Genomic DNA, 27,086 nt, shown 5'->3' with positions numbered 1-27,086 from the left:
TTATCCGATTACATAATCCTTTTTTTCTTTTGAACACCCCGTTTTCAAGAGTTGATCCAGTCCGATAGCTTTAATTCAATCAGATTGCCTTTGAACAACCGGGCCCAAGGCGCTACGTCCACTACTTTTATGCAGTCAATGGTACTTGCACATGAGAACACATTAAAGTGCAGACATACTGTATAAGCATGATAGTTTGAAACTGTGAAGTAGAGTAGTAACTTAACACAAAGATTGTCCTTCAACTTCTTCATCACTGACTTCTGCTAAACTGCCCTTGACAAAGATGAAGATGAACACCTGCAGCTGACCATGACCTCTGACCTCCATGTTGAGTGTGCGGCTTTGCGCAGCAAGACTTCCTCTGCGTTGATCAGAAGAGCACATTAAGACTCGCATCACATACCTTGGAGCCTTGTCTGCCAGGGTATCCAGGCAATCCAGGCACTCCGAGCTTCCCCTATAAAGCAAAACGAGCAAAGACAAACAAAACAAAGATGATGAATTCTCTTTGTGTCGCCTGAGACATTGTTGCAGACTGCAGTAAAGTTCACAGAAGCATTGCGAGAGGCAATAAACTTATAACCATAAAGTTTTACTTGCAGAAAGGGAAATGTTTTAATACAATGTTTATGAACGTGACATCATCTGTGCAGAGGCCTTTCTGCTTTTCAGCCCAAATGTGAGTTCACTTTGGTCCATTCAGGTCATTTCAGATGCTGCACAGTCATTAAAGAGTACATGAGCTCTGATGTAACAGCCCTGTGTGCTCTGAAACCAAAGTCAAATCATAAATAAAGTCATTTCATGATGGATCCAACACTTTTGACTCCAGTGCTGGTAATTTGAACTTGTAGCGTACTGTTGCGTTAATTTGAAGCAAATGAGGATGTCGTCAAAATGCAAAAAAGAAGCATAAAAAGGGAATTATATAAGAACATTTTGTATTTGTAGAGGCTGGATGAGCTCATCTGTGTTGCAAATAATGATTTAAATTTTAGTAAATTACTAAATAAATCAAGTTTACACTTCCTTATAAGGTGTTTCATATCTATAGCTGCTGATGTCACAATCCCTCCAGTTTTAGATTATTTTTGTGCTTCATGATGTGATTTAAGCATCAAAACGAATGGTAAATGGACTGTACTTATATAGTGATTTTCTAGTCTTCCGATCACTCAAGGCGCTTTTACACTACATGTCTACATGGCTACGCCACCGGGAGCAATTGGGGTTCAGTGTCTTGCCCAAGGACACTTTGACATGTGACTGTAGCAGTCAGGGATCAAACCCCCAGCCTCCAGATTGAGACGGCCGATTCTAGCACTGAGCCACAGCCGCGCCATCTGAACATTTGGGGAGGGGGGGATAGATCCAAGCCTGTGCTAGAAATCAGTTAATGAAATAAAACTCTGTTGAGGTATTCCCATACTATTGCATCTGTTCAAAGTCAACACTTATAATATAACCCTTTAATCTGCAGTGTGCAGATCTAGTTGTAACCTTTAATACTAATTTGTTAAGAGTACAAATAAAGCGGCACCATGAAGCATGATACTCTACGGAGAGATCAAAGCAGCATGCAGAAATGTTGACAGCATCAGCCAATTAAATGGGACTGTTGTAGAGCTGAAGAGAGGTGGAGAAAATCTTAATTTGGAGTTTATCTGGACAGCTACAAAACTATATTAGACACTGCTTTCTTTCCTGTTTATAAAATATGTCTGTTATTAGACTCCTTTTACTGAAAGAAAAGGGAAATCTTGACCCTTCTCTTGTTTTTGATCGCACAACTGCGCTGAAACACTCCAGCATCTCTTCATATGTGTGTTTTAACCTTTTATAACTCTGTAAATTGCATTTGTGTTTAATAATCCTTGAGCTTGAACTTCAGGATGTCAATAAAACACATTCATCAAAATCCCTTTGGCAGAAGTCGATTACTCACCTTCTCTCCAGCCGATCCGATGGGACCAGACTCTCCGTTGGGTCCTGACTTGCCCTTGGGGCCCTCAGGTCCGTCCTCTCCTCTGGGTCCTAGAACACCACCCTCACCCTTGATGCAAAGAAACCCAACAGGGAAACAGCATTATCATCTTTACTGCACTACTTTATCACTCTCTGCAACTGCACACATCGGTATTCTCCTCAGAGACAATGACTCACCTTGTCACCCTTGAGACCCATGTCACCTTTGAAGCCGGGGAATCCATCCTCTCCCTGAAGATAAAAGGGGTGAAAGGCATCATTGTTTAGAGCTGAGTGGTTTATTCAGTATCACAGAGTGAAAACAGATTAGCTTCAGGGGGAAAGTTTGCGTCTAAAATACTTTAAAGAAGAAGAAAAAAAAAAACAATAGTGATGGACAACTTAGGTGCCAAATTCATGGTGAAAGTTTATCTTTGCAGTCACATGGAAGCAGAACTATTAGGGCTCCTTAGGATAGATTAACACTGACACCTAGTGGCCGCTTTAATAAGGCATTCACATTGGAAGTTTTAAAGTAATGGCTCAATGTCGCTTTCTGTCTGTGTTGTTTTACTGACATCTGGTGGTTAAAATTCAGATTACAGTTTCTTTTTTTTTCCAGGGCACAAAAAAATATTTCTTCATGACAGTGGTTCTCAAAGTGGGGTCCTAGGACCCCTGGGGGTCCGCGAACCTTAGCCTGGGGGAACGTGAAATCATTTTAATACATTTATAATACATTATAAAATTGTGCTGTATCATTAAAAACTGCAAGTCTACAGATGAGCACCAATTAATTAATTCTCAATTAGTTGAAAAGTATAAATGCTGTCAAGTTGAGTCCACAAGCAGATTGAATAAAAAGACCCTCTGCTTTAAAGTATGTTAGTGGTATTAACATGATTCAAGTTTAAATGTTTTTCTGTTTATCACTATGAAACAGGTCTGAAGGATTTAGGTTGATAAGTTTTACAGTACATATAGTTCCAACGGCATCTAAGAGTGCAAATGGTAATAAACATATGCTGTACGTGTGTTACGATTATTATTATTATTATTATACGATTATTATCTTATTTTCTGAGACGTATTTTACAAAGAAACCACCGAAATAACAAATCATAATGCAGTAAAATATGACATGCATGTCTCACTTCTGGGCAGCAGCCTGCTCGAGTCGCTCCTCGTCGTCTTGTATCATTTATTTATTGTATTTGATATCTTTTACCTTTTTCAATCTTCTTTTTTATGCAGGTAGTTCGTTAACTTCTGTGGCTTTAACTTCTATAATACAACTTTTGATTTCATGTGCAACAACACTTTCAATATCTGGCTATATTACGTTCACTATGTGCAATAATACTTTTCTGGCCACATTTTTATTTGTATTCACGTTGATATTTATAGAATGCATAATCACGTGCAATACTTCCGCTTATTTATAGAATCATTCCCCCGAGATGCACCACAGAACGCCACAGGAAGTCATTCCTGCCTGTGGCCATCAAACTCGTCCCTCTGACTGTCTGACACTAAACACGGAACTTGTGCCATAATCTGACATTCTGCATTTATACTGTTAAGTAACAATGTTGTGTTGCTGTACGTTTTCTGGCATATATATTTATACCTTTAAATTCCTAATCTTGTGCAAGAGAAGTTCTTACTACTGTCAATACTACTGTTAATTTAACTGCCACCATTACTTCCTGCCTACGTCTGTAGATTACTTATTGTAATATTGTTTTTCTATCAGGCACCGTCTCTTTTGCATTAACCCATACACTTTATATTTTCACTTATATTTGAGTTGTTTTTTGTATTTCTCTCATTTTGAACTGTATTTTTGGAGCTATCTGGCACTGTAACTTCCAGTCCAGAACGTAGCAGTTCGGCTTCTTACTGGTTTTAACAGGCGACATCACATCACTCCTCTGCTTGCTTCCCTTCACTGGCTCCCTGTCTGTTTGAGAATTGATTTTAAGATTTGACTGATCACTTTTAAAGCTTGTCTTATCCTGATTTACATTTTAGAAATGCTGACACCTTATTATGATCCTCAAATGGGGCCTCCTGGTCGTTCCAAAGTCGAGGCTCAAATCTAAAGGTGACCGTCAGGGCCCCTCGGCTTTGGAACGACCTGTCTGAGGAGATAAGGCGTGAAGAGTCAGTGACTTCTTTTAAATCACTTCTTAAAACTCACTTTTATGTGATGTCACCTTTTTAAATGCATTTTAAAAATGTTTTTAATCCATTCATCTGTTCCTGTTCTTACTGTCCTTTACTGCTTTTATTTAAACTATTTTTAATTGATTTTACTGACCCAAATCTATCAATTGATCTCTTTCCCTCTGATGTGATGTCGTCTTTTTATCGTCTTTTTATAATCTTTTACGGTCTTTAATAGCTTTTTTTTCTTTATCTCTTTATTTGTATTGCTTATTGCTTCAACTGCCTTTGTGTCACTTTTATTCAATTTATTTGCACTTATTCTTGTTGACCTTTCGTGTTTGCTTTGAGTTCTTGCCTTTGTTGAATTTTCTACTACTCTCTGTTTGGCCTCATTATTGAATGTTCTGTAATCTGTTCTGTATTCTGTTATCTTCCTGCCTTTGCTTTGTCTGTCAAAGCACTTTGTAAACATTTGTTTTTAAAGGTGCTATATGAATAAAGTTATTATTATTATCTTATCTTATTATATTGTGTGACTTTGGATTGGTGAAATGCTCATCGGACTTAATGAATGACAAAAGTCTTGAAGTAGAAGAGCTCTAAACATATCTTAACTTTTTGTTCCAACAGTTCAACAAAAAAGATCAAAGGAAACAATGGCAACACTTCAGTGTCCAGCCAAAACGCCCTGAAGCAGCCTCTCTCTGCTTTAATGTTCCACCCTCCATTACAGCTCGGTGGCACCAGGACTTCACTCCCAGCCTGACGAGCCATTAAGAGTTTTTCCACTCGCTGTATTCCAACGAGGCCTCATTTAAGATGGAATTATAACTCTTACGGTTCCAGTTTGAGACGAGTGACATCTGTCAATCATGAGGAAGAAGGAGAATACTGAAGCGGTGTTTACCTTTTCTCCTTTGCCGCCTTTAAGGCCTCTTATTCCCTCAGCACCCTGAGGAGAGGGAAAGAAGAGTCAGGATGAAATTCAGAGAAAAATGGAAATGTATCATGGCAGGGTGGCTTTGTATGACTAAGTTAACACTTACTTTCACACCACGGGGGCCAGGGTAGCCGATGGAGCCCATAGGACCAGGATGCCCCTGAAAGATTGTAAGTAAAGTGAGTTAATACATGTATGCAATAAGCTTTACTGCAATGTGTCTCTGCTGCATGCTTCTTCGAAAGTTTTATCCAACAGGGAATCCACGAGAAACTTCTACTAAGCTACCCATAACAACCAAAAAGCTAAAGCTAATGAAGCTAATGGACTGAATCACCTCATATCTAGATTTACTCTGAGCTTTTCTGCACCAGCTCTTTATCACAAAGGACACTTAGTAGAGGCAATCACAGAAAACTGCAAGATTAGACAATAAAAGAAAATAATAAGTTGATAAATTTAGTTTATTCTATTTCTCAGAGAGATTACCAGATTTTATCTAACTTGTGCGGCTACATTTAACCTCCCCCTACTGGCACACAAACCAAACACTTATTGTTTGCAAAGTTTGCTTGACCGAGTCTTTTCCTTCTGCAGTAAAACATTTAATATCAATATTTTCAATTACAAACTTCCCTGTAAAATCGACAACAGCAAAAACAAAGAGACAATGACGCTGCATGTCACTTACAGCTCCTCCTTTCTCGCCTGCAGGACCCTCTTTTCCTGGGTGACCCTGCAGAAAGATGTGCACAAGGTGTAGCTTAGCAACAGTTGATCATCTTGTGAGTTGGCATTTTGATTAAATTATGTAAAAAGGAAGATGCATTACTTACAGGAGGACCGTCAGCACCAGGAAGGCCACCTAAACCCTGTTTCCCTTGAGGTCCCTGCAAAGATTAAGCAAGTGATGAACAGACAGACAGACAGATGAATGAGTGCATCCCTCAGCCAAAAGCTTCATCTGCTTGGAATATTAATAAATATCCACAAAATCACTTTCAGTGAGACAAAATAAGTGTTTCTGCAGAAGCAGTGCTCTGGTGTTACGTATATAGTGTGTGTACGTCTGTGTTCAAGCCTTCAGAAGAGCCAGTAAAAGCCTATAACCTCAGACGGCAGCGTTCCTGCAGAATCACTTATGAGGTCTCGACTGAAGCGTTCACTTATCACTGCAGCAGAGTTGTGGTGGGAGGGCTGAAGGGGTCGACTGAAGGGTTCCCCTCTTTACTTACTTTTTCACCAGGAGGACCGATCGGACCCTGAGGACCAACGAGACCCTGAAAGAGAATCAAGAAAGGTTCGTTTTTAAGACCAGTCAGTCTTTTTCCATCGATGAGGCAAATGCGCTGTTGATAAAAAGTGAACATTTGAGGGAGAGAACACCTGTTTTGGAAGTTTTGGAAAGCCAACACCTCACTTTTATGGCATGCTGTATTTGTACTTTGCACATTTTGTGATGTATTCATCGTCTTTCTCTACATTTCCAACCATATGTTTTTGTTGCATAGCTGCTCATGTGTTAATTCAGCTGCGCTTTCAAAGTCACACACCCTGCAGCTTTCTTTTGTATCCACCCAATGAAGAATAAAAAAAAAAAGGTATTAACAGTTCTAATAAGTGAGCTGTGTTATTTTTCTATGCCTCCGGCCAGGTACAGCTAAAATGAAGTTATTTATTCAACCTGCACACCATCGGGATAGGCCGCTGCTAATACTTTCCAGGGGGAATGACGCCATCCTGTCCTGTGAGCGTCAGCAGGACTGAAAATCTTACCTGGCAGTGGTCATTTTCTCCCTGGCTTCAATATTGGGTGTACTGTTTTGTATTAATGATGACTTGAAAATGGAATATTTTTCACTGCGCCACCGACTGGACAAAGTAATCTGGTTGTATGATATCAAATCGGTACAGCATGTCTCGTCTCAGCGTGACAGAGACGATGTTTTTGTCTCTGTGGCCTGGGAGAAGCGTAAAAGTTTAGTGAACACTTGTAAAGTCTTCGCTCTGTTAGTTTTGCAGAATTTCCCATTAAGTGGTTGCAAATTATGTAATAAAGGAGGGAGGGAAATAATCCGCAAATTTTTGATTAAGAAACCAGAGGTGCAAGGACTCATCTGAGCTCAAAGTTCTTCCTGTTGCATAATGAATATGGCAACAAGGAGGGGTGTGAAACTAAGGTGATGAGCACAGGGAAGAAGAGAGATGACAGAGTGGAGAACGCAATAGGAAAGACAGTATGATCAGATATGGTTAGAGAAAAATAGATAAAGAAAGGAAAAAGAAAGCAGGCACTTACATGTGGACCAGGCAAACCCTGTTGTCCATGAGGCCCAGGCTCTCCTTGTGGACCCTGTTCACAACAAAGAAAAAGAAGGGGTGTAATTAATATTTCCAACTGCTTCACGTCATTTCCTTTAATCATTTCCTTTTATATTGGAAAAGAAACAATATTGCCAAAAATTCCAATCATTTAGATGACTATATACAAAGACTGATTCAATATAAAGATAAGGGTAATACGGAAAATTGTCTTCATAAGTGAAACTGCTTTCTCTACGTCCAAACTGTGTTACTGTTTTTCGGGGGAATTCTTTGGACGACCTTGCCTGGACAGACTGCTAGAATTGGCTTTATCAAATCTATGTCAAGAATGTGAAACCAAAAGGTGCAAGTAGTGAGGAGAAATGTGAGACATTGGCTGATGAAGCAGACAGAGCTGTCTGCTTACTGGCCTTGTACAATGTTATGTTTAGTGTCTGTCAAATACTGCGATGGGGAGGGGGTGGTGTGGATGCAATCTTGTGTGTGTTGGAGAGGTGGGGAATGTATTTTGTACTCTTTTATACCTATTTCCTACCAAAACTAGCGCGCTGACGAAGGTTTTTCTAATAAAAAAATGTTTTTTATTGCCAGTGGAGTATACTCCTTTCGGTCTCTTTTTCTGCTGCATCACGTCTGACATCACAAATGTGCTGGATACAGGGTTAGTAAACAATAGTACGTACAAAGAACTTTATACTCTTTGCTAAGCAGCATTGAGGCCACATGTTAGGGTTGGTTAGGTGTTTATTGTATCTATTACTCATTCAGTCTGTTTATCAAACTTGGCAGCGACAAATTTGCTTGGACGGAGAAGGGCGGAATTTGTAGCTGTGCGCGTCATAGCATCGCGCCGGAAAGGGGGCAGAGATTTGGTGTTGACCTGGGTTTTGTGTTCCCATCATTGCCGATCGGAGCCGAGGTGATAATTACCCGGGTCTACTGCAGAGTAATTTGACCGGGGTCTGAATGCCGATTGTTACCTTTCCCACTAAGCAAAAAAGCCAGGTGTTAGCGGGTGTTAGCAAGGTTTTTTGGCCAGCCTAGTCTTCTTACTATTTTATATCTTTACTGACCTGCCCAGGGACTACGTGCGGAAAACAGCAATTTGCTAAAACCTGTTACAACACATCTCTTCTTGTTTTACATAAGGTTAATGTTCTCTGTGCATCGTCCCTGCTCAAACCAAGACACACAACATAAATGCAGCTCTGAACTCTGTTGGCCGATCAGACGTTTGGCTCTAAAATGCGCGGCTGCAGAGACATCTGGTTAAAGATTAAGACTAATAGCACTAACTTGATGGTGGGCTGTTTTCCTGCTGAGATTTAGTGTGTCACAAACCAGACGTATACAAATAAACACACAAGAGCCTTGTGACGCAGTCCGCTCCAGCTGTTACAACAAACACCGAACACAAAAGCTGCATTCAGGGAAGTTTAGGTCGCCTGACTGCTTTTGTTGTCTGCCTTCAGTGCAGAAACTTTGGTATTCAACTAAGATCCAAATGTGGTCAGTAAGGATGTTTGGGTTCTTCTGTCGTAACTTAGGATCCCTTAAAAACCTACATATGCTACAAAAGGAGTATTTACCCCCTTCAGAAGCTCTACTACCACTTTTAAGAGTTCTGCTTTGATTTCCAGAATATTCCAACAACAATACAAACTTTGGAGAAACTAATAAGAAGCATGCTCCCATTGTTTCTCGTCCCTGCTTTTAAACAGCTGCTTGTTCTTTAAGTAAGTGACTCAGTGGCCACAGACAACATGTGGGCTCATCCAGCTGTCCTGACCAATGATCTGTTATCCTCGTTCATCGTCCCACTGAGACCCTCCAGGAAGCCGAATGCATGACGGGACCGCCGCGCACGGACACAGGCCTTCACTGTTCCATCCCTCGCTAAAGCCTCTTCATCACGGCCTGATCCGTCAGCAGGATCCGGGTCTGACAGCTTTGAGAAGGCGCTCCCCGCCTGCATCTACCATCTCTAATCAGCGGATGACCTTTGACCTAATTTCTTGTCAAGTTACGAAGGGTTAAAAGGTCACTGACCTGTAATCAGCCTCAGGCAGGCCAAATTACTGAGGTAGTCTTGACATATGTGTGCAGGAAAACTTCCTCTCTGACAATCAGATCTTGAACGCGTCTGAGCAAAAATGTAAACACAAATATTTCTCACCATGTTTCCTTTGGGACCGGCTTGTCCATCAAGTCCAGGAAGACCCTAAAGAGATCAAAATTTGACATCTCATTGAGCTAGAACACAAATTATAAGGAGTCCTGGAAGTGATATAGGTAGGAGGTGTACTTACACGCTGTCCTCCAGTACCTGGAGACCCTCTCGGGCCGAGCAGACCGCGAGGACCCTGAATTTAAGGACAAAAGCATGTTAAAAAAAAAATCTGTGAAAATCCATAAACAGAAAGCCTTTTGTGTGACTTTGTCTGAAATAGCGTGCTGTGTTAAGAAAAAGCAGGCAATAAAAAAACTGGCTGAACATTTGGTGCCTTCTTAAAACTGCTCTCAACTTAAGTGTGTAAAATGATGCCCCCCTGTGGTCACACGTGGTAACTGTAGGTGTATTCCAGGGAGTGAGCATGAGAAATTGTGTCTTATCTCAGCATCTAAGGCCAAGGACTTAAACTCACTGTGCTCTTCATAGTATAGACAGCGTGCATGATGAAATGCGGTGCAACTGTGCCTTTAAAAGCACAGTGTTATTTTGGGTACGACGGGGAGCAGCAACTTCTCATGCAACTCCACGCTCCATTTGAACTGAACTAAGCAGAATACTGCAGTTTCTCGTTAGTAATGACAAAAACAACACATTTCCCGCTTCTATTTTTGTGATCTTTTATTCAGAGACATTCTGTCTTGGCAAGGTTGAGATTACAAACGCAATGGTCCTTGCAGAGAGGAATGTCGTTACAGTTGCGAGAAGAGCTGAGGGAGAGGCTGTGTGTTTAAATAATTGCCAAATGTAGAGGAAGGAATGAGGGAATGGGGCCGGTGGTAGCAAATGAAATGAGTAATATGCTGGTCGAAACACATTCTTATCTTCGTCCTGATTGAATAAGATTATATCATGAATACTTACACTCTCTCCAGCGACACCTCTCTGTCCAACCTGGCCGTCTTCACCCTTTTGGATAGACAGAGACAGAGTGAGTTTTTAGAGAATGCACAGTAATCCTTAAGACTTTTCAGATTAGGAGGAAGTAATCTGCTGACTAATGCATTACTCACTCTTTGGCCATCCTCTCCTGGAGGTCCTGGAGGACCTGTTGAACCCAGTTCTCCCTGCAGAGAAAAGGAATATCATCAAAGCGGGGGAGTGGCAGGTCACGAGAAAGTCCACAAGCTTGATCCCAGCAGATAAAAGGCTCCCAATTTTTACTTAAAATATATGGGTCAAAATTTCAGAAAATATACACAAATTAAGTTGAAAGGGAGCAACAAAAATGGCAACAAAACTGCCTGTAATCTACAGTAGGCATGGCCACCACAATTGGCATGGACATTCATGGTTTCCACTATTTATAGCGCTCTATAAGGACTGGCCTACCTCTGCTGGCCCTGTAATTACTCAGTATAGGATAAGGCTGGACAGCCTGTCTAGAAATACTCGTCTATGATGTTCTTTTGGGTCTCTCTGTAGGTCTAAATTCCACAAACACCAAACTCAGCACTCCTCATTTGCCTCCATGCCTGGTTAAATGCAGCCCAAGTGGTTCTGGAGCCGGTCCCACTTCTTTTATAAGTGGGTCAAACGTCCTAATGAGTTCCACTGGGTCGCAAATCATATCTGTCAACACCAGAGATGGATGGGATGTTGCCTTTTGAACTACCATTCAGCCCTGACTCTGCCGTAAGCACGGGGTACAGAGCAGCAGCAGTGATCAATGAGGGTTTGGGTGGAGAAATAGGAGACCGTAGAGAGACTACATTCTCTCTCGTCACACTTACTCTGTGCCCTTTTTCTCCAGGAAGACCAGGGAGGCCATCGAAACCTCTGTCGCCCTGTAACGGCACAGAAGCAAAAGGTTAGTTCCATCAATCACTTTGGCAGAGCAACTTCTCAGATGCATCGCACAGACCCTCGCTGGTTTATTGGACAACCTGGTGAGTGCTTTACCTTGGGCCCCGCCTCTCCTGGCATTCCTCGAGCACCATCAGCTCCATTACGACCCTGGAAGACACGCAAATATAAACATATTCAATTATCTCACATGGTTATAGGAATTATGCTATATTTTTTCTAACTAGTTTAAGTTAAATAAACATGATTTAATGGATTTAAACAACATGCAGAGACCATTATTGGAAGCAGCTGACGGAGCTGAAATGAGGCCATGTTTGGAACTAGACAATTCTCTTCTCTTTGGGCACTGTAGCATTGCTCTTGTTGCACTCTTAGTGGCATGAAATATTAGAAATTTAGGGATTTAAACACAGTTTTCTGTTGAAAGACTGTGCTGGCATGGAGGAGATGAATGAATAAAGAATTAAAGTATGAAAATCTCCTGGCTGAGCCTGTTTGGAACAAAGACTTACCCTCTTTCCTGCTTTCCCTGATGGACCAGTCGGACCCTGAAGACCTCTGGGTCCCTTAAAGGAGAACAAATGAATGTTTGAATTAGTAAAATATTACACACTGACGACTGAAAGATTATTTAAGTTGGGATTACTTTATGTTGGGATGTATAAAAGGGAAAAAATACACAAAATCAAGGAGTTAAATAAAATCATAATAAAGCTTTTCTCACCTGCGGTCCAGAATCACCACCGTCACCTTTCAGTCCAGAAGCACCAGGACCTCCCTGTTAAAAAAAAAGACACAGATTTAATGAATGAACATCTGCACTAAAGCCAAGTAGACCATTGGAACAGAATCTAAAGCAAATTCATACTAAATCCCTCCAGTATCCAGGAATCGCAGGATTGGCATAAAGGGACTGGTTGCGTGAAAGACACTCCCAAAACAAAAGGAAGGCTTTAGCTACAGATAATGTGCCAAATGTAAGTAAAATGATTGCGTTGTTGTTTTTTTATCATCAAGTCTGTCCTCACAGACAGGAAGAGGGTGTTGTGTGTGTATGAATGCGTGTGTGAGGGTGCGTGACAGGAAATGATCAAATGCTTGGAGAAGCCCTAACGGGAAGAAGGGTTAATTGCCCAATGTGTTTTTCTTTAACTGTGAAATAAGTGAAAGTCCTGTGAATAGACGGTGTGTGTGTGTGTGTGTGTGTGTGTGTGTGTGTGCGTTTGTGTGAGTAGAAGGTTTTCAAAAGCTCCTCACCACAGGACCAGATCTTCCTGCCATGCCCGATGGCCCAGGAGGACCTCTCATAGCCAGCTGTGGATCAGAAAGAAAAGAACTCATGAGCCAACAAACTTGACACTTGCGTTAGTCTAAACCGACAATCTTCCTGCGTGTCAAAGGGAATAAGGATAAAGTACGTTCTGCCTTTGAAGTGCCACAGTGTCTAAATGCTATGAGGCTCTCTTTGCTGTCAGTTCATGAGCATCTAGTGAAGCGATCTAAGGATACAAGATAGAAACTTCTGAAAATATGGTGGTTTTATTTAACTTTTAAAGAGGGGGGTATTATGCTGTTTCACATTTTAAGACTATATATATAAGATTATATATATATATATAATGTTACAATGCTGGATGTCCAGACTAAACATGGGTGAAGTTTCAAATCTGTAGGTAAAAGTATGTTGGAGTAATCCCCAGGCTTCTCAGCTCAGTCTGCAAGGTTTCACACAGATTTTTCTACACACTGTGAGGTCACAAAGTGCAGCCTCAGCAGGCTTTGGAGAGCTGGCCAATCAGAATAAAGCGGGCTTGTAGGGCTGGGGGTTCTTAAAGAGACAGAGCTGACCGAGTCGTTTCAGCCAGAGGCTGAGGGCCTGCACAGAGCACCAGTGTGAGAACAATGAGGAGTTTTTGTAACTGTAAATCATGCTAAGCTATTCCACAGGTATCACAGAGTGAAAATATGAAGCTTGAAATTAGCATAATACCCCCCCTTTAACCTCAAAATGGAGAGCATCAAATGCAGATTTTTGTTTGTTTCTGGGATTGTGTCTAATTTAGCAAAATAAATGTTATACTGACATCAAAATGCTGCATGTAGTCCTGGTAATAAAGCCAGAATTTGTGATATTTAAAGTGACACAACATTAATTCAACTAACTGGGCTTAAAACCAAAACTAATGAAGCATAAAGAAAGGAAAAAACAACTTTAAAAGCCCCCTATTTAGTGTTTTTATTGCATAGGAAGCTCATAATGTGCAAACTTGACTTTGTTCTTGTTCAGTGTTAAACACCACTCGGGTCTTTTTTCTTCTACTGCCAGGAAGGTTCTGGGATTTATTTGCAGCCTGATTACCGAATGAGCGAATTAGCTAATTCCAAAGGAAAGCAGTTTACGCTGCTAAGCTACACTTCCAAATCACTCATATAAGTTAGCGTATTAGCAATGTGGTTGCTAATTGCAGGTATAGTATGAGGTAACATTTCCAGACTGCAAATGGATCAAAGAGAATTCAACATGTTTAGTAATTTGTCCCTTAAGTTCCTTTTACATTTCCCCCTGCCATGTTTTTTATTCGTCCTCCCTCGGGCCAAACCTCTGGCGAAAAGGACGAATATAGAAAGGTGACAAGTGCTTTCAGGACATTACTAAAACACCAGTTCACCAGGTTTGGCAGCCCTCCAGCTCCATAGAGTGTTGTGAATGTGTGAATATTGAGTGTTTGTGCAGAACTTAATGGTTTCCATGTGCTCCACTTTAGATCACACCTTGCTTACAGCCACATAATTCAACCTGTTTTTCAACACTGCCATGGTTATCGGGACCCCTGAGTGAGTGTGAACATCTGTTGTGGCTTTATATACTACCTGACCTGACACAGGTCCATATTTTAGAATGTAGACAATTTATAGACAGGGTGGGACTTGTAAATTTGGAGTCCTCCTTCTATTATTTACTGCACTCATTTCTATTTCATCAAAGTTAAATGTCAGCGAATGAGAGGACATAGAGACGCTGAAATTCAAAGCGATGCACTGCTGCTGGTACTCACCCTAGCCTGAGAAAGGATGGCCTGAGCCTGAGCTTCCTGGGCCGAAACCACAGGTCCCTTGTGTGACTCACCACCAGCACGGAACTGTGAACCACAAAGCAAAACAAGAAACACAATTAAACACAAATTGACTTGTCTCTTTTTACAGAGTGAGACATCTAATGGTCTCCCCTGGTGTGTGTGTTCAAATCTTATTCTTTGTTCAGCCTGTAAAGCTGTCAACACGCCACGCACACGCATACACACACTGGCACACAAATGCAGGCAGTTCACACACACAAATATGTGTCACCGGGCCTTTTCAAAGCCTCAGTCACTGGTTCCACTCCATTGCACTGGCTGACATTTACAAGGTAAGTGATTTGTAACCCAAAGAAAATAAGGTTGTGATCCCTTGGCCTGCTGGTGATGCTATGAGGTAAACTGACTAAGTGAAGCGAGTTCACGGGCTAGTGCCTGAGATGAAGGGTGTACAGTATGTAAAGGAAATAAGACAGACAGCCCAGTGGGATTGTGGAAAGTGGCAGGACTTACTGGAAGCATCAGAATGGTACCCGGAGGCCCGGGGACGCCGTCTGAACCAGGAATACCAGGACGCCCTGGAGGACCCTGGAGAAACAGAGGAGTGGGAGAGAGTTGTTTCTTCTCTCAGCACAGTAATGCCACTCAAAGGATTCATACAATGTTTTTGTTAACATACACATCCTCTAAGTATTGAGCTATCTGTTGAATACGAGTGCAAAATGTTGTGAGGAACATTTAATAAGATGTAGTTTACAAGCAAGTCATGTAGCGTGATTGTTTTCTCTAGCCCCTGTTGGTGCTCCGCAAATTGAAAAGAAGGACAAAGTGATAACAGAACTAACAAACAAAAGCAACAACAGTAACAGCTAATCTGTTCACAGGAAACTCCTTCTGTAACTATAACAATCATGTCAATGGGAAGGCACTTTGCTACATATTTGTTGCTTATCCCAAAGAGATAACTGGCTAATCTTGCTGAGAAGAGTTAGACAGGGGGGGTTCAATCATCGGTGAAAACACAGGCCCGTTTAATTAAGCTAGCTTGTGGATGTTGCCTGGTGGAGAGCACAGACTTTGTGGCAAGACAATAAAATAAAAAAGTAAGAGAGCGTTTGCCCATTTTTACAGGCTACGTATTATTTGGTTGAAATAATTGCTAGCCTATGGGTGGTGCCAGGTAGAAATTACCTTGTTAAAAAGGATTAAGTCTTTTTGTGACTCTATTGTGACCATTTTAGCCCATCTCAGACTTAGCTTAGCTTTCATTAGCCTAGCCATGCTTCGTCAGGGTAAACTTACCTTTGTCAGGTTTTGTCTGTGATTCTTTTTCTAATCTGTATTCACTCTGATTTGGGGGGGATTTTAACAAAATAGTCATAGTAGCATGCTAACATGCTATCTTAAGCATGGAATATTTACATGGCTACATTTATATATTTACACGCTTACTTTAACTTCAAGTTATGGAAATTTAGCTTGTCAGAATCCTGTGCTAGCATAAAGGTCTTGGCACAACTGAGGCTTAAGTCCAATCATTCATTAGCCTAGCCATGCATTGTCAGGCTAAATTTTCCTTTGTCAGTTTTTGTCTGGAATTCTTTTTCTAACCTGTACTCGCTCTGATATTGGTTAATTACCAAGGGGCTTTAAACAAGACAGTCATAGTAGCATGCTAACATGTTATCTTTAGCATAGAATGTTTACATGCCTACATATTTACATACGTACTTCTTTAACTCTATATAGTTATTTTTAATGCCTGAAACTGCCCTACATGGGGGGTTGGTGTCAGAATAAGCGATTAACTGCACACTGCCTTTGTTTACATTTTCCAGTGCAAAAATTTAAAGTGAGTGGTCCATATGACTGTTAAAGAAAGCAGATTGTTTTGGATTGGATTGGACAAAAGTTTAGGACAGGCAAAAATGCATCTTTGGAGCCCAAAGGAAATTTCAGGGTCTAATGTCTAATGTGTTTATGATCTGGGCACCATTTAGGTCTGTAACTCCTTTCTTGGCACAAAAAGTTGTTGTTTAGATTTTCCACTGATAAAGTAACTGGAGCCATACTGGTTTAAAAAATGGCAAATAATGTCATAATGCTAAGTTAAAATTTTGATTAATAAAGACAAAAACGTATCAAGGAAGATGAAGAGTGAGTAGAGGGCTACCTAGTGTTTCCAGAGAAACCAGAATACATTTAACAGTCTTGTCATGTGCTGAAATCTCAGACTGCTGGCTCAAATTGATGCCATGTGTTCCCATCTGCCTTTTCCACGAGGTGGTAAATACTCTTCATGCATTATTGCTATAGTAAGCTTAGCAACATCTAGTGTTAATGGCGGCCTTACGTTGCTGGGAAAGTGGCGTTTGAGTGGAAAGAAGGGAGACGGTGATTATGAGAGAAATGAGCCGATCAAACGTTCAGGCGGATACTGCGCAACGGAAAACCACAATGCTTCAGAAACGAGGCACTTTTAATCCCCCTGTCAATCCTCAGTAAGACTGTTTCTCATGGGAGGAAATGAAGGGTGGGGGAGAGACTTTTGGAGCGACAAAATATTTTTTGACCACTTTGACTCGGTGGAACAATAAGGCTTTTGTACAGGCAATGTCCGCTGGACAAACAGGAGGAGGCCTGCTAAGGTTTTTTTGGCAATTAAAGGGTTAACATCCACAGACAGATTAGATGTGCTAACAGAGCGATGAAAGCGGGGTGTGGGGCATCACTACATTTGGGGAAAAAACAAGCTCAGATCCAGACTTCTGGAGGGGACAGGCACTTTTTTCTGTGTCATCCAATCAATCAAATTAAGGAGTGGATTCCCACGGTGCTGAGAAAAACTCTAGCCTTCTACATATTTTATAGCAAACTCCTTGAACTTCTCACAAGTCCTGTAGCGTTAACAACCCAGCTGGTTCCCAGAACTTTTCTTTGTTGGTGTATTGACAGTTTATGGGCATCTAATTTCCCTGCACCACTCTCTGCTAATCCCCCCTACTGCTGCAGGAGCAAGCTGTGTCCAATTGTATTATTCATTCCAGGGTATTTAGACTATTTTTCACAGCTTTCCAATAAAGAAGAACAGACCTACAGGGGCTTTTTAAAAAAATTACAAATATATGTATTTATTGACTTTAAGTGAAATTAATAGGTTAATTCTTTTTTAATCAATTAAAGCCTGAAAAATGTGGTGCAAATATGTTAAATTCCTCTTTTTTACATTGACAGTGAGTAGAGAATGGGTGACAGAGCTTCTCAGAAACATCTGTTATCAGCTGTGAAAGGAGGCCAACTTTTACTCACCCTCTCACCATGATCTCCTGCGGGACCTGGAGGACCCTGCAATCCTGGGGTACCAGGAAGACCCTGAGAGATCACACACACACACACAGACGCACATTTGCTTAGAATATTATATCCCCAAGTGCTTCTAACCAGCATTTCCACCACAGTCAGCCCTGTACTTCTCATGCATAGCCCCACAAAGACAGAAGCAAAGACATGGGTTCAAAAAGAAATAAGCCTCAAAGTAAAATAGACCCCAACCCCCACTGCTTTTTCTCTCCTTGCGCTCTCTCACACACACACACACACACAGATGTACACACATTCACGCACAAACACACGTTTTCGCTGTCTCTCCCAACTTAAGCTTCACTGGCGATCAGGCCTGATGCTCTTTCCATAAAGACATTTTTTCCCTCTTTAGCTGTTCTCCATCTGTGGAGAGGCAGACAGGAGTGTGGGAGAACGTGATACTCACTGCTTGGCCGGGGGCTCCTTGGGATCCTTCTATAAGCATCCCCTGAAAAAGGAAAGAGTGGATACAGTAGCATTATAGGGCAGCCTGTAAATCCACAGGCAAGGGAGAATGTGAGGAAAATGAGAGCTAATGGTTGCTTTGCGTTTGAGGTTGAAGAGTTTACTTATAGCTACAAGCACAAGATGTTAACAATGCCTCAGCTATCTGATGTTCTGTGCTATAATGAGTGTGTGGTCAAAGATTTGGACGTCAGCCTGTGGTGGTACACATGGTATGGGAGGAGAGACGTTAACTGCAGCTGCTATTTCAGTCAGTGTTTCGCCTGTATGGGTAAATTGTATAGGGCGGCTCTCTGAAGAACTTATGTACTGTGGCATTTTGTGTAGACAGCGGTTGTTTTGTCTATGCTTGTTAGATCAAAGATGGGTGTTTAATCTCTTCAGGAGGGAAGATGGTACTTGGTTGTACTTCAGTGAAATAAACATCCTCCACCTCAAGTCCAGCTGCGCTAAACTGAAATAAATAAACATACATAAGAGGGTAATAAATTAGATCTAAGAGAGATTCTATTTGATTGAGATTTTATTAGCTGCAGAGATAAAAGAAAAACATATATTCCCCAGAAAATATTCAGAGAACAGTTTTTAGAGACTTAAATAAATGTGTGTAACCGTTAAAACGTCTCAGTTGCTAGCTAGCTATTAATCTAGCTAACTAGCAAGTTAGCAAGCAAGCAAGCATTTTAAGGAATTAAACAGAGGTGGCTGGCTAGCGGTTTTGTAGCTAGTTAGCTCGCTAGCTACCTAGATAATAGCTAGCCAGATGTAGAGATAGATAGATAGATAGATGTATAGACAATAACTTTTAAAGACTTAAATAAATGTGTGTAACGATTTGAACATCTCAGTTGCTAGCTAGCTAGCTATTAATCTAGCTAACTAGCAAGTTAGCAAGTAAGCATTTTAAGGAATTAAACAGAGGCGGCTGGCTAGCGGTTTTGTAGCTAGTTAGCTCGCTAGCTACCTAGATAATAGCTAGCCAGATGTAGAGATAGATAGATAGATAGATGTATAGACAATAACTTTTAAAGACTTAAATAAATGTGTGTAACGATTTGAACATCTCAGTTGCTAGCTAGCTAGCTATTAATCTAGCTAACTAGCAAGTTAGCAGGTAAGCATTTTAAGGAATTAAACAGAGGCGACTGGCTAGCGGTTTTGTAGCTAGTTAGCTCGCTAGATACCGAGATAATAGCTAGCCAGATGAATAGACAGTTAGCTAGATAGAGTGTTATACATAGCTGTTATTTCCAGGATAAACAACTGCAATGAAGTTGTTGAAGATATTCTGATGCTAGCTTTTTGTCAACAAGCTAACATTATAGCAGGTTAAGAATAATATGCCTGTAGTGTATTAGTGTGAACTTACTCTTATAATCTCTTTCTAATGCATTAGCCTAAGGTTATTTTTTGGTTTATTATCAGGCTTAAAACATAGTAATTTAAGGCATCACTTACTGGCTCAATGACAGCAGGTTCACCCTTCTCTCCTTTTTCTCCCAGGTAACTCTGACCTCCAGTCACCTACAGACATAAGACAGAAAATGTGAGGATTTTTATATGTAAGGGCAGAGCTAAAATTGAATGAAAAAAAAAAAGGAAAATTTAAGGCCAGTGAGTAACAGATGTCTTGTCCTGTTGGGTGTCTTCTATTTTATAGAGGTTACTTAATACACCAACAAAACTGCTGTGAAAAGCTCAGAAAATGCTGACTCGTGTTCTGCATGCTTTAAAGGATTTACGTAGTTGACAAGTGAAAAAGCAGATTTTTTTTGCCCACTGGAAAAGTAAACCTCAAGAATCATTCTGCAAGAAGCTATAATTTAGATGGTCTGACTCCTATTTATTAAGCTTCCTTAAAGCCAGGAACTGCAAAAAAAAGCCCCCAACTGTGCACAAGCGCAGAGGTCGTTACCTGACACTATCCACACAATGACTTCACGAGAGAGGAATTCACAAACCACCTACAGCAGTTTGTCCAAAACCCACTAGATTGTTTTAGTTCAGCCTGAAGAGAAAACTTCTTGGAGAAAGTCATAGATAGGGCTGTGGTGTCCTGAGATTTCAAAGTAGAGAGCTCTAATAGAGCGGTTCAGATTAACCCAAGGCAGACAGATGGCAAGCCAACATCCAGACAGGGACTGTGTCTTTTCCTGCCTCAGAGAATCTGGATCCTGAGGCAAGGAAGAGGGGCTGGAAACGAGCCACGATAGACACTAGCTCAGCAGATATTTCTGTCTGGTTTGAAATATTGATCTAGATGGATTTGATGAAAAAACATTTGCAAAGACTTAGTTTGTCATCAGGTTGCTTAAACAGATCACTGGTGGGATAACACAGGGAGGAGCATGTCTTTGATAAACAGCAAAGGTCACTGAGGCCAAGAGGTTATGGAGGGCGTGACTGCACTGACAGATGGGTTGACATCTGTTTATCTGTAGGAGACCTAGATAGACAAGGTGTGTGTTTGTGTTTACTGGTGTATTTGTGTTCGCTGTGTGTGCATGCAGAATGCTCCGAGCCAAAACTCGAAACCATGAGAAACAACAAACAAAAAGGCCACCCTTTCAAACAAATGCCACCAGCATCTTGTTCATCTTTCCACATTCCTGACCACTCCATACCCCCCCTCCCCAACCTAACCACTTCAGCACTTACACTGCTCTCTCTGATGTCTGTCTCCGCTGGAACACCAGGACCAAACTCTTCCTCATATGTTGGAAGTGTGGGCTTGGCGTCAGTGGGACCATATTCGCCATAATCACCATATTCATATGGCTTATCAACGAACTCTTTGACGTCTTCTTCCTTCAGGTCGTATTCCTGGAACTCATACACGTCGGTGGCGGGATCCACCTTCTCGTTGGTGTCCACCGGGGCGGGTGTTTCCGCAGCAGTGGTGGGGTCCGCCCCAACCTGTTCCACACCTGTGATGTAATCGTCCACGATTTCGCCGTCATAGGCCTGGGATCAATCCAGGCATCGCAAAGTGGGGGTTGGGGTTGTTTGGATGGGGGGGACATGGAGGCTTGGTTAGTGAAATGAAACCACGCAAACAGCTTCTATGTATCACGTTTTTCAATAGCAAGAGTCACAGTCAATGCATTAGTATTCACCACTTAAATACACCTTAATCATTGGTCACCAAGTGAGTAAAACTCCTTTGAAGAATTTTCATTTAGGTAACTTGGGACACAACTCAGCATATGTGAAAATCCATGTGTTTTGTGGACATGCATTGTTATTAACATTAACATATTTTACTATACTAGATATAAGTCATTGTTTTTCCACAAAGCAGTCAGATTGTCCCAAAGCACTGACACATAAATGTTTAAAAAAGTCAAATGTTCTAATACATAGTTAAATACATTCATGTTGTAAAATCACATTATAATGGAGCAGTCATTTAGACAGCATTATTTTAAATACTTTATCTTTGAGAAAAGACTAAATGCAAATGGCATATAACACTATTTAAGACCCAATGAGGTAAAATTTAGAGCCAAATTTGTACAAAGCAGAACTTTTTAAAAAAGGAGAAAAAGAAATTCTAGCATGCTGTTTATACATTTCATAACCTATGTTTGCACAAAATCTGAAGTGCTTGCGAAACCTGATTGTTAAGGAACAATTGCAGTTTGTATTTCAAGCTTGCCTTGTAATTCAGATTGTTGAATGATGTCAATCCGCGTTACACTCAAATGCATCTTTCACCAGCATCTTGAGGGAAAATATAGAGAAAGTATCCAGGCCCTCTCATGCAAATTTGCTTTTGTAAGCATCCTGTGTTTTCCATTTAAAGTTGTTGCACACAGTGTTTAGCTTGTGTAACCTCGGTAAAACAACATGCATCTGAGCACATTGCACAGATAAGATGGTCTACTTCATGGTCTCATCATAATCCAACATGGCAGAATTATTAGGTTAGGAAGATGGGTTCGTATTCTGCTTCCCTGTTGTGAAAAGTGAATAAATCTGCTATCATTATTTTCATGATTTACAAGCACAGTGTTTGAACCCTTAACATCAACTCAAGAGCCAATATGACTATAATGGAACTTCTGGAGGCTGATTTGTAAGAGATTATCTGAGCTGTCTTATTGCACTTAGCTTATATTACCGAATAATTTATTTCACACACTGGGAAACAAACAAACTCCAATCAGTGGCTAAAACTAGGTGAGGCCGACGACATATTTCAGGAGCATGTCACTAACATAAGCTACTTCAGGGCTTTTTAAAGGCAATAAGACCCCGTGATATTGATGAAAACATGTCAAGACAGTTAAAATCCTCAATAATCAGTGAACAAGTGATCCAACATGGGACTGGGCTGCATTATCCACCTCAAGGTACATCACAATGTAATAGGCAGATGTTCGGCTGGCGCAGCGCACAGCCGTATTGTTTTGTTTTAAGTCCCGAATGTTCCTCATTACGCTGCGTTTTATGTGATGGTTTAGCACAAATTCAGACAGGATCTGCCAAACTCAGGATGAGGCAGTAACAAAAGGGGATGCGTCTGTCTACTGATTTTCCATTGGTCACAGTTCATTAAACGACAACATTTCCCTGCCTCGCTCTTTATGCAGGCTGTGTTTGATGGAGCAGGTTTCTCATGGAAATTAAGGAGTAAAGCGATCTTGTTTTTACTGAGGCTTTGTTAGGATTTAACCTCCAAAGATGATCATAAAAACATATTTTCTCCTTTTGAGGCCAAAGGAATTTCTCTGAAATTTCATTTAAAATCCGTAATTACATAAAAAGGATTTGGTTGTTAATTGGATGGATGGATGTTAGAAGTCCCAGATGCACAAAGAATTTTCCATTATAATAAAAAATGTATCCAGCTGTGGAAAATTTAGGCTGTATCTGTGGTCAAAACATTTCTGATTTCACTAACATCAAAGACACTTAGGATTAGGGGTGGGACAAAATATCGATATCACAATATATCATCGCCCCGACTGGTGTGATACAATTATCGTATTGCTGGCGCCAAATACAGATATTTAAATTTTTTAAAATCAGCGCTCTTAACAGATCTCCCTGCCAATTTGAGTCACTGCATCATTGTTTATCTCAATTTCTGACAAAATGAGTGAAACTGATACCCAACTGCAGTGAATAATACATTCATTCTGCACTTCACCATTTTATGGGCCTTTTGTATTCTTCAGTTAATCAGATATCGTGATGTATCATTATATAATTGCCTTTCAATATATCAAATATCGCAGAATCGCTGTATCGTGATATTATCATTATCGCGGGCCAGGTATCGTGTATCGTGAGTTACGCTGCGATTCCCACCCTTACTTCTGATTAATTCTATATTATAAAACCAGTGACACTGTTGACAAAATACTATCTACCCAGTTTCTAGGACAACATGGTTAAAGCTGGAAAGTGTCCACACCTTATTACAGCCTTTCACTGTATAAAGTCTCATATTTTCTCCATCATTACAGTCTGCTTACACCAAACTCTGTTGTATAAATGGGTACATTTAAGTGAAAGTTCCTAATATTCTATCTTATAACATGATGATTTTTTAGACTGCATGAGGCAGTAATAGATGACATTCATTCTTCGATCTTGTTCTATTTTCATAGTTCACATTTGCTTTGGTTAACAAGTCTTGATCTTTGTGGAAAAATATGTCAAATAAAAAGTTACCTGTCCTTGTCCGGCGGTCTCAGTGGGAGTTTCAGGCTGACTTCCGTCCACCGTGGTGTAGTCATACTCACCATTGTAGTAATCTCCTCCCACATTTGTCTGAAATCAGGCGAAAATAGCACACGAGGAAGGCATTAAATATCTGAGAAGTTCAGCTAGCGTTCAGGAGCACCATTTGTTAACACGTATTTGTTTCTTACCACTCCACCAAAATCAAAATGGATGTAAAGGTGATATATTTATCCTCTATACATGTAGGAAGCATCTAAACAAGTGTTATAATCGTCATATTGTGTGCAAAATGTGTATATATCTAGCTGCAAGTACGGTTAGAAAAAAAAAGTTATATATCAACGTTATACATTAACATCATGCTGGAAAAGCAGGAAGTGTGGGAACAAAAAATGGAGATATGAAGGTTAAAAGAGGGAACGACCACACCACAGATAGACAAGTTTGTATGACTGTATAAGTCAAGTGTTACCTCAACCTTGGCTCCTTCAGTTGGTGGAGCGTCAGTGGTAATCTCTCCTTCATTGTAGTCATAGAACCCACCATAATCATAGTTAGTGTACTGGAAGGAAAAAAGGAACGGGGTGCATTCAATTAATTAGTGCAATCATGTAAATAAGCAACATTATTTACATGGCTTGTAAGAGCGTATTGTTTTCTAAACTGTTTAATTGTAAACTATTGTATTATTTTGTCTCGTCATGCTATTTTAGAAATAACATGGTCTAATGATGAATATGTCAAATCCATGTCAGATAACTGAACAGTTTTGTACATGACAGCAGAAATCAGGAGAAATCCTCACATGACCTTTTGAAAGGTTCATGTGTGCAACAAAGAAAACAGCAATTAAGATTCTTGTTTGCTTCCAACAGGATGTTAGAGAGTGAATGTGGTGCCAGTGAAAACTTATCAGCCTGTACCACTTAATTTTGTATGCCAGCTTTGGCCCCTGGGTTCCCTTAATGGGCCCTTAAACATTAATGTTAAGCTGTCCTAACTGAACCCATGTTGGTAAATGATAGGTAGCATACAGGCTACAGTAGCAGGGGGTAGAACCACTGTTTAAAGATGGTGAGGCCGGGGCATTAAACCCGGCTCTGTGAAAACAACATGTGCTATCTTACTCTATTTTTTTTCCCTTGTTGGCTCTCCAAAGCATTCCACCAAGTTATATTGTGGTCTGCTTTCTGCATCATCTTGTGGTTTATTTACTTTTCAGAATTAATTTAACCTGAGCCACAAGAGAGGAAACATCATAATAAACACCAGGCAATCACAGGAGGCTTAAGATGTATGGCACTTTAGAAGAATCGTGAGATAGTCGGGGAAAGGTGCTTTTTTTTTACTTTCATCATGAGAGTTAAGAAGGAGGATAAACACCACTGTTACATCCTGCTGGTGAATGTAAAGTTGGAGCCAGGAGAACAGTTAGCTTAGCTTAGCATAGACGATGAAAGTAGAGGGAAACAGCATCTCAATAGCTAACAATAATTGTAAAATTCTGTTGAATATTCACCCCTAGCATGTAAGTTAACAGTTAATGTAGTCAGTTTACAAATAACAGGAAATAACTGTTATTTATCAGCTGTGGGATTATGCGCTTGATTGACATGTGGCTGTTCCTGGGCGTAACTTGTTGTCGAAGTCCACAGGGAGTTCAACCAAGCAGGTAACATGACATTACTCTCATCTCCCGAAATTGGCATTTCGTGTTGTTTCAGAAAATGTTGTATTAGGTCAGGTTGCTAAAATTGGCAAAGCAAGCTATGCAGCTTGAGCAATGTTAGCTAACGTAAGCTAACAGCAAACTTAACTGCAGTTTCCCAGCCTATTTATTAAACAGTTCTGTAAATAAGGTAGGCCTACATTATCCTTAAGCTCAGTTGAAGCCAGCGTCAAGCTAGGCTAAACGCTCCAGCTACATGTATATCACACTCATTTAAGTGGTGTCAATCTTCTTATATAGGTGTACTCCCCATAATGTCGAACTGTTCCTTTAATCCTTAATCTTGAGAGGCATTTATGGCCCATAACCCAGATAATGTGATATAATTTAGACGCTTCAGCCCGATGTCAAAAACTCAAGATTCCTCCTGATATGGCCTTTTCTTCTACTCCTACTAACACTGTAAAAAGTGAGGTAGATTAAGTTAACAGACCGGCCACTGATATGCATCGCTCTATCAGCTCAGGGATAAATATTAGTCCCTGGACGACTGCTAAGCTCATAAAAATAATACAAGATCCTCCGGCCTGCTGCAATGCTGGCCCGGCCTGCGCTCAGTGGCCCAGAGAGAGAGAGAGGTCACACATGAGAGAAGTCCTGGCCAGACCGACTAGATTCACTGCGAGGAGAGTAGAGAGAAATATAGAGAGAAAGATAGAGATGGAAGGATTTATAAAGATTTATGGTGTTGAAGTGCTTGGCCGAGCTGAAGGCCTTCACCACAGACTCGGATGAAAGGCGTAAATGCTGAAGTGTGTGCTCATAAAAAAAAAAAATGCTCCCCCTTCCTCCTGCTGCTGCTGCTTCACCCCCTCTTCCTCTTTTAACCCAGCTGCAGACATGTGGCTGATGACTGCGAAGGCAGCGGGCTTCAGGTCAAGGAAGAGCTTCAGAGGGTAAGGTCAAAGCCACGCTCCACGCTTTTGTGGGATTGTAGAGGTTTGGTTTAAGAAAATAGGACAAGTTGGTTCAGACCGCAACGTACACAAACATTTTTATGGTTAAAAAAACTTTCGAGGAGTGATGTTTGAAGTTTTATAAAAGGGATTTGTCCGTTTGAGGAGTATTTTTTAGGTGTGAAGGAAGAAATCGGCTCCTTTAATACTGAGCTGGAATGTCAGAAAAACATTCCTGTTGTAACTCAGCAGAAAGGAACACTGAATTCACCAGATTTACAACGTTCTTGCATCCAAACTGCTCCCTGCTGTCTATTTTCAATTGACAAGCTCCTTGTCTTGCTGTTGAAGAGTAACTTGATGATGAAGCAATACTTTCCAGGACATGGTACCCACTGTACAGCCAATATTTTCAAAT

The 27,086-nt window shown here is 40.7% G+C and overlaps 1 protein-coding gene across 1 annotated transcript in view; it reads right to left on the bottom strand.

Annotated features, from left to right (window-relative positions):
- The window catches only part of LOC138611367 (collagen alpha-1(XI) chain-like), a 102,437-nt gene that overhangs the window by 50,686 nt on the left and 24,665 nt on the right, over nt 1–27,086 (bottom strand). Inside the window, exons 6-31 of the mRNA XM_069684431.1 lie at nt 24,516–24,605; nt 24,032–24,130; nt 21,008–21,313; nt 19,808–19,873; nt 18,291–18,332; nt 17,831–17,893; nt 15,035–15,109; nt 14,501–14,584; nt 12,702–12,758; nt 12,169–12,222; nt 11,957–12,010; nt 11,538–11,591; nt 11,369–11,422; nt 10,649–10,702; nt 10,500–10,544; nt 9,715–9,768; nt 9,582–9,626; nt 7,380–7,433; nt 6,316–6,360; nt 5,917–5,970; nt 5,772–5,816; nt 5,187–5,240; nt 5,048–5,092; nt 2,167–2,220; nt 1,949–2,056; nt 407–460 (exon numbers count right to left, since the gene is read on the bottom strand). Coding sequence (XP_069540532.1) covers nt 407–460; nt 1,949–2,056; nt 2,167–2,220; nt 5,048–5,092; nt 5,187–5,240; nt 5,772–5,816; nt 5,917–5,970; nt 6,316–6,360; nt 7,380–7,433; nt 9,582–9,626; nt 9,715–9,768; nt 10,500–10,544; nt 10,649–10,702; nt 11,369–11,422; nt 11,538–11,591; nt 11,957–12,010; nt 12,169–12,222; nt 12,702–12,758; nt 14,501–14,584; nt 15,035–15,109; nt 17,831–17,893; nt 18,291–18,332; nt 19,808–19,873; nt 21,008–21,313; nt 24,032–24,130; nt 24,516–24,605 — 1,809 coding nt within the window. The remainder of the gene's footprint in view (nt 1–406; nt 461–1,948; nt 2,057–2,166; nt 2,221–5,047; nt 5,093–5,186; nt 5,241–5,771; nt 5,817–5,916; nt 5,971–6,315; nt 6,361–7,379; nt 7,434–9,581; nt 9,627–9,714; nt 9,769–10,499; nt 10,545–10,648; nt 10,703–11,368; nt 11,423–11,537; nt 11,592–11,956; nt 12,011–12,168; nt 12,223–12,701; nt 12,759–14,500; nt 14,585–15,034; nt 15,110–17,830; nt 17,894–18,290; nt 18,333–19,807; nt 19,874–21,007; nt 21,314–24,031; nt 24,131–24,515; nt 24,606–27,086) is intronic.

The sequence above is a fragment of the Semicossyphus pulcher genome, unplaced genomic scaffold (genome assembly GCF_022749685.1).
Source record: "Semicossyphus pulcher isolate SPU_LCO1_2020_fin unplaced genomic scaffold, fSemPul1.0.p SCAF_7, whole genome shotgun sequence".
Lineage (NCBI taxonomy): Eukaryota > Metazoa > Chordata > Actinopteri > Labriformes > Labridae > Semicossyphus > Semicossyphus pulcher.
Note: the sequence above shows the minus strand (reverse complement) of the source record. Positions and strands in the feature narration are given on the sequence as shown.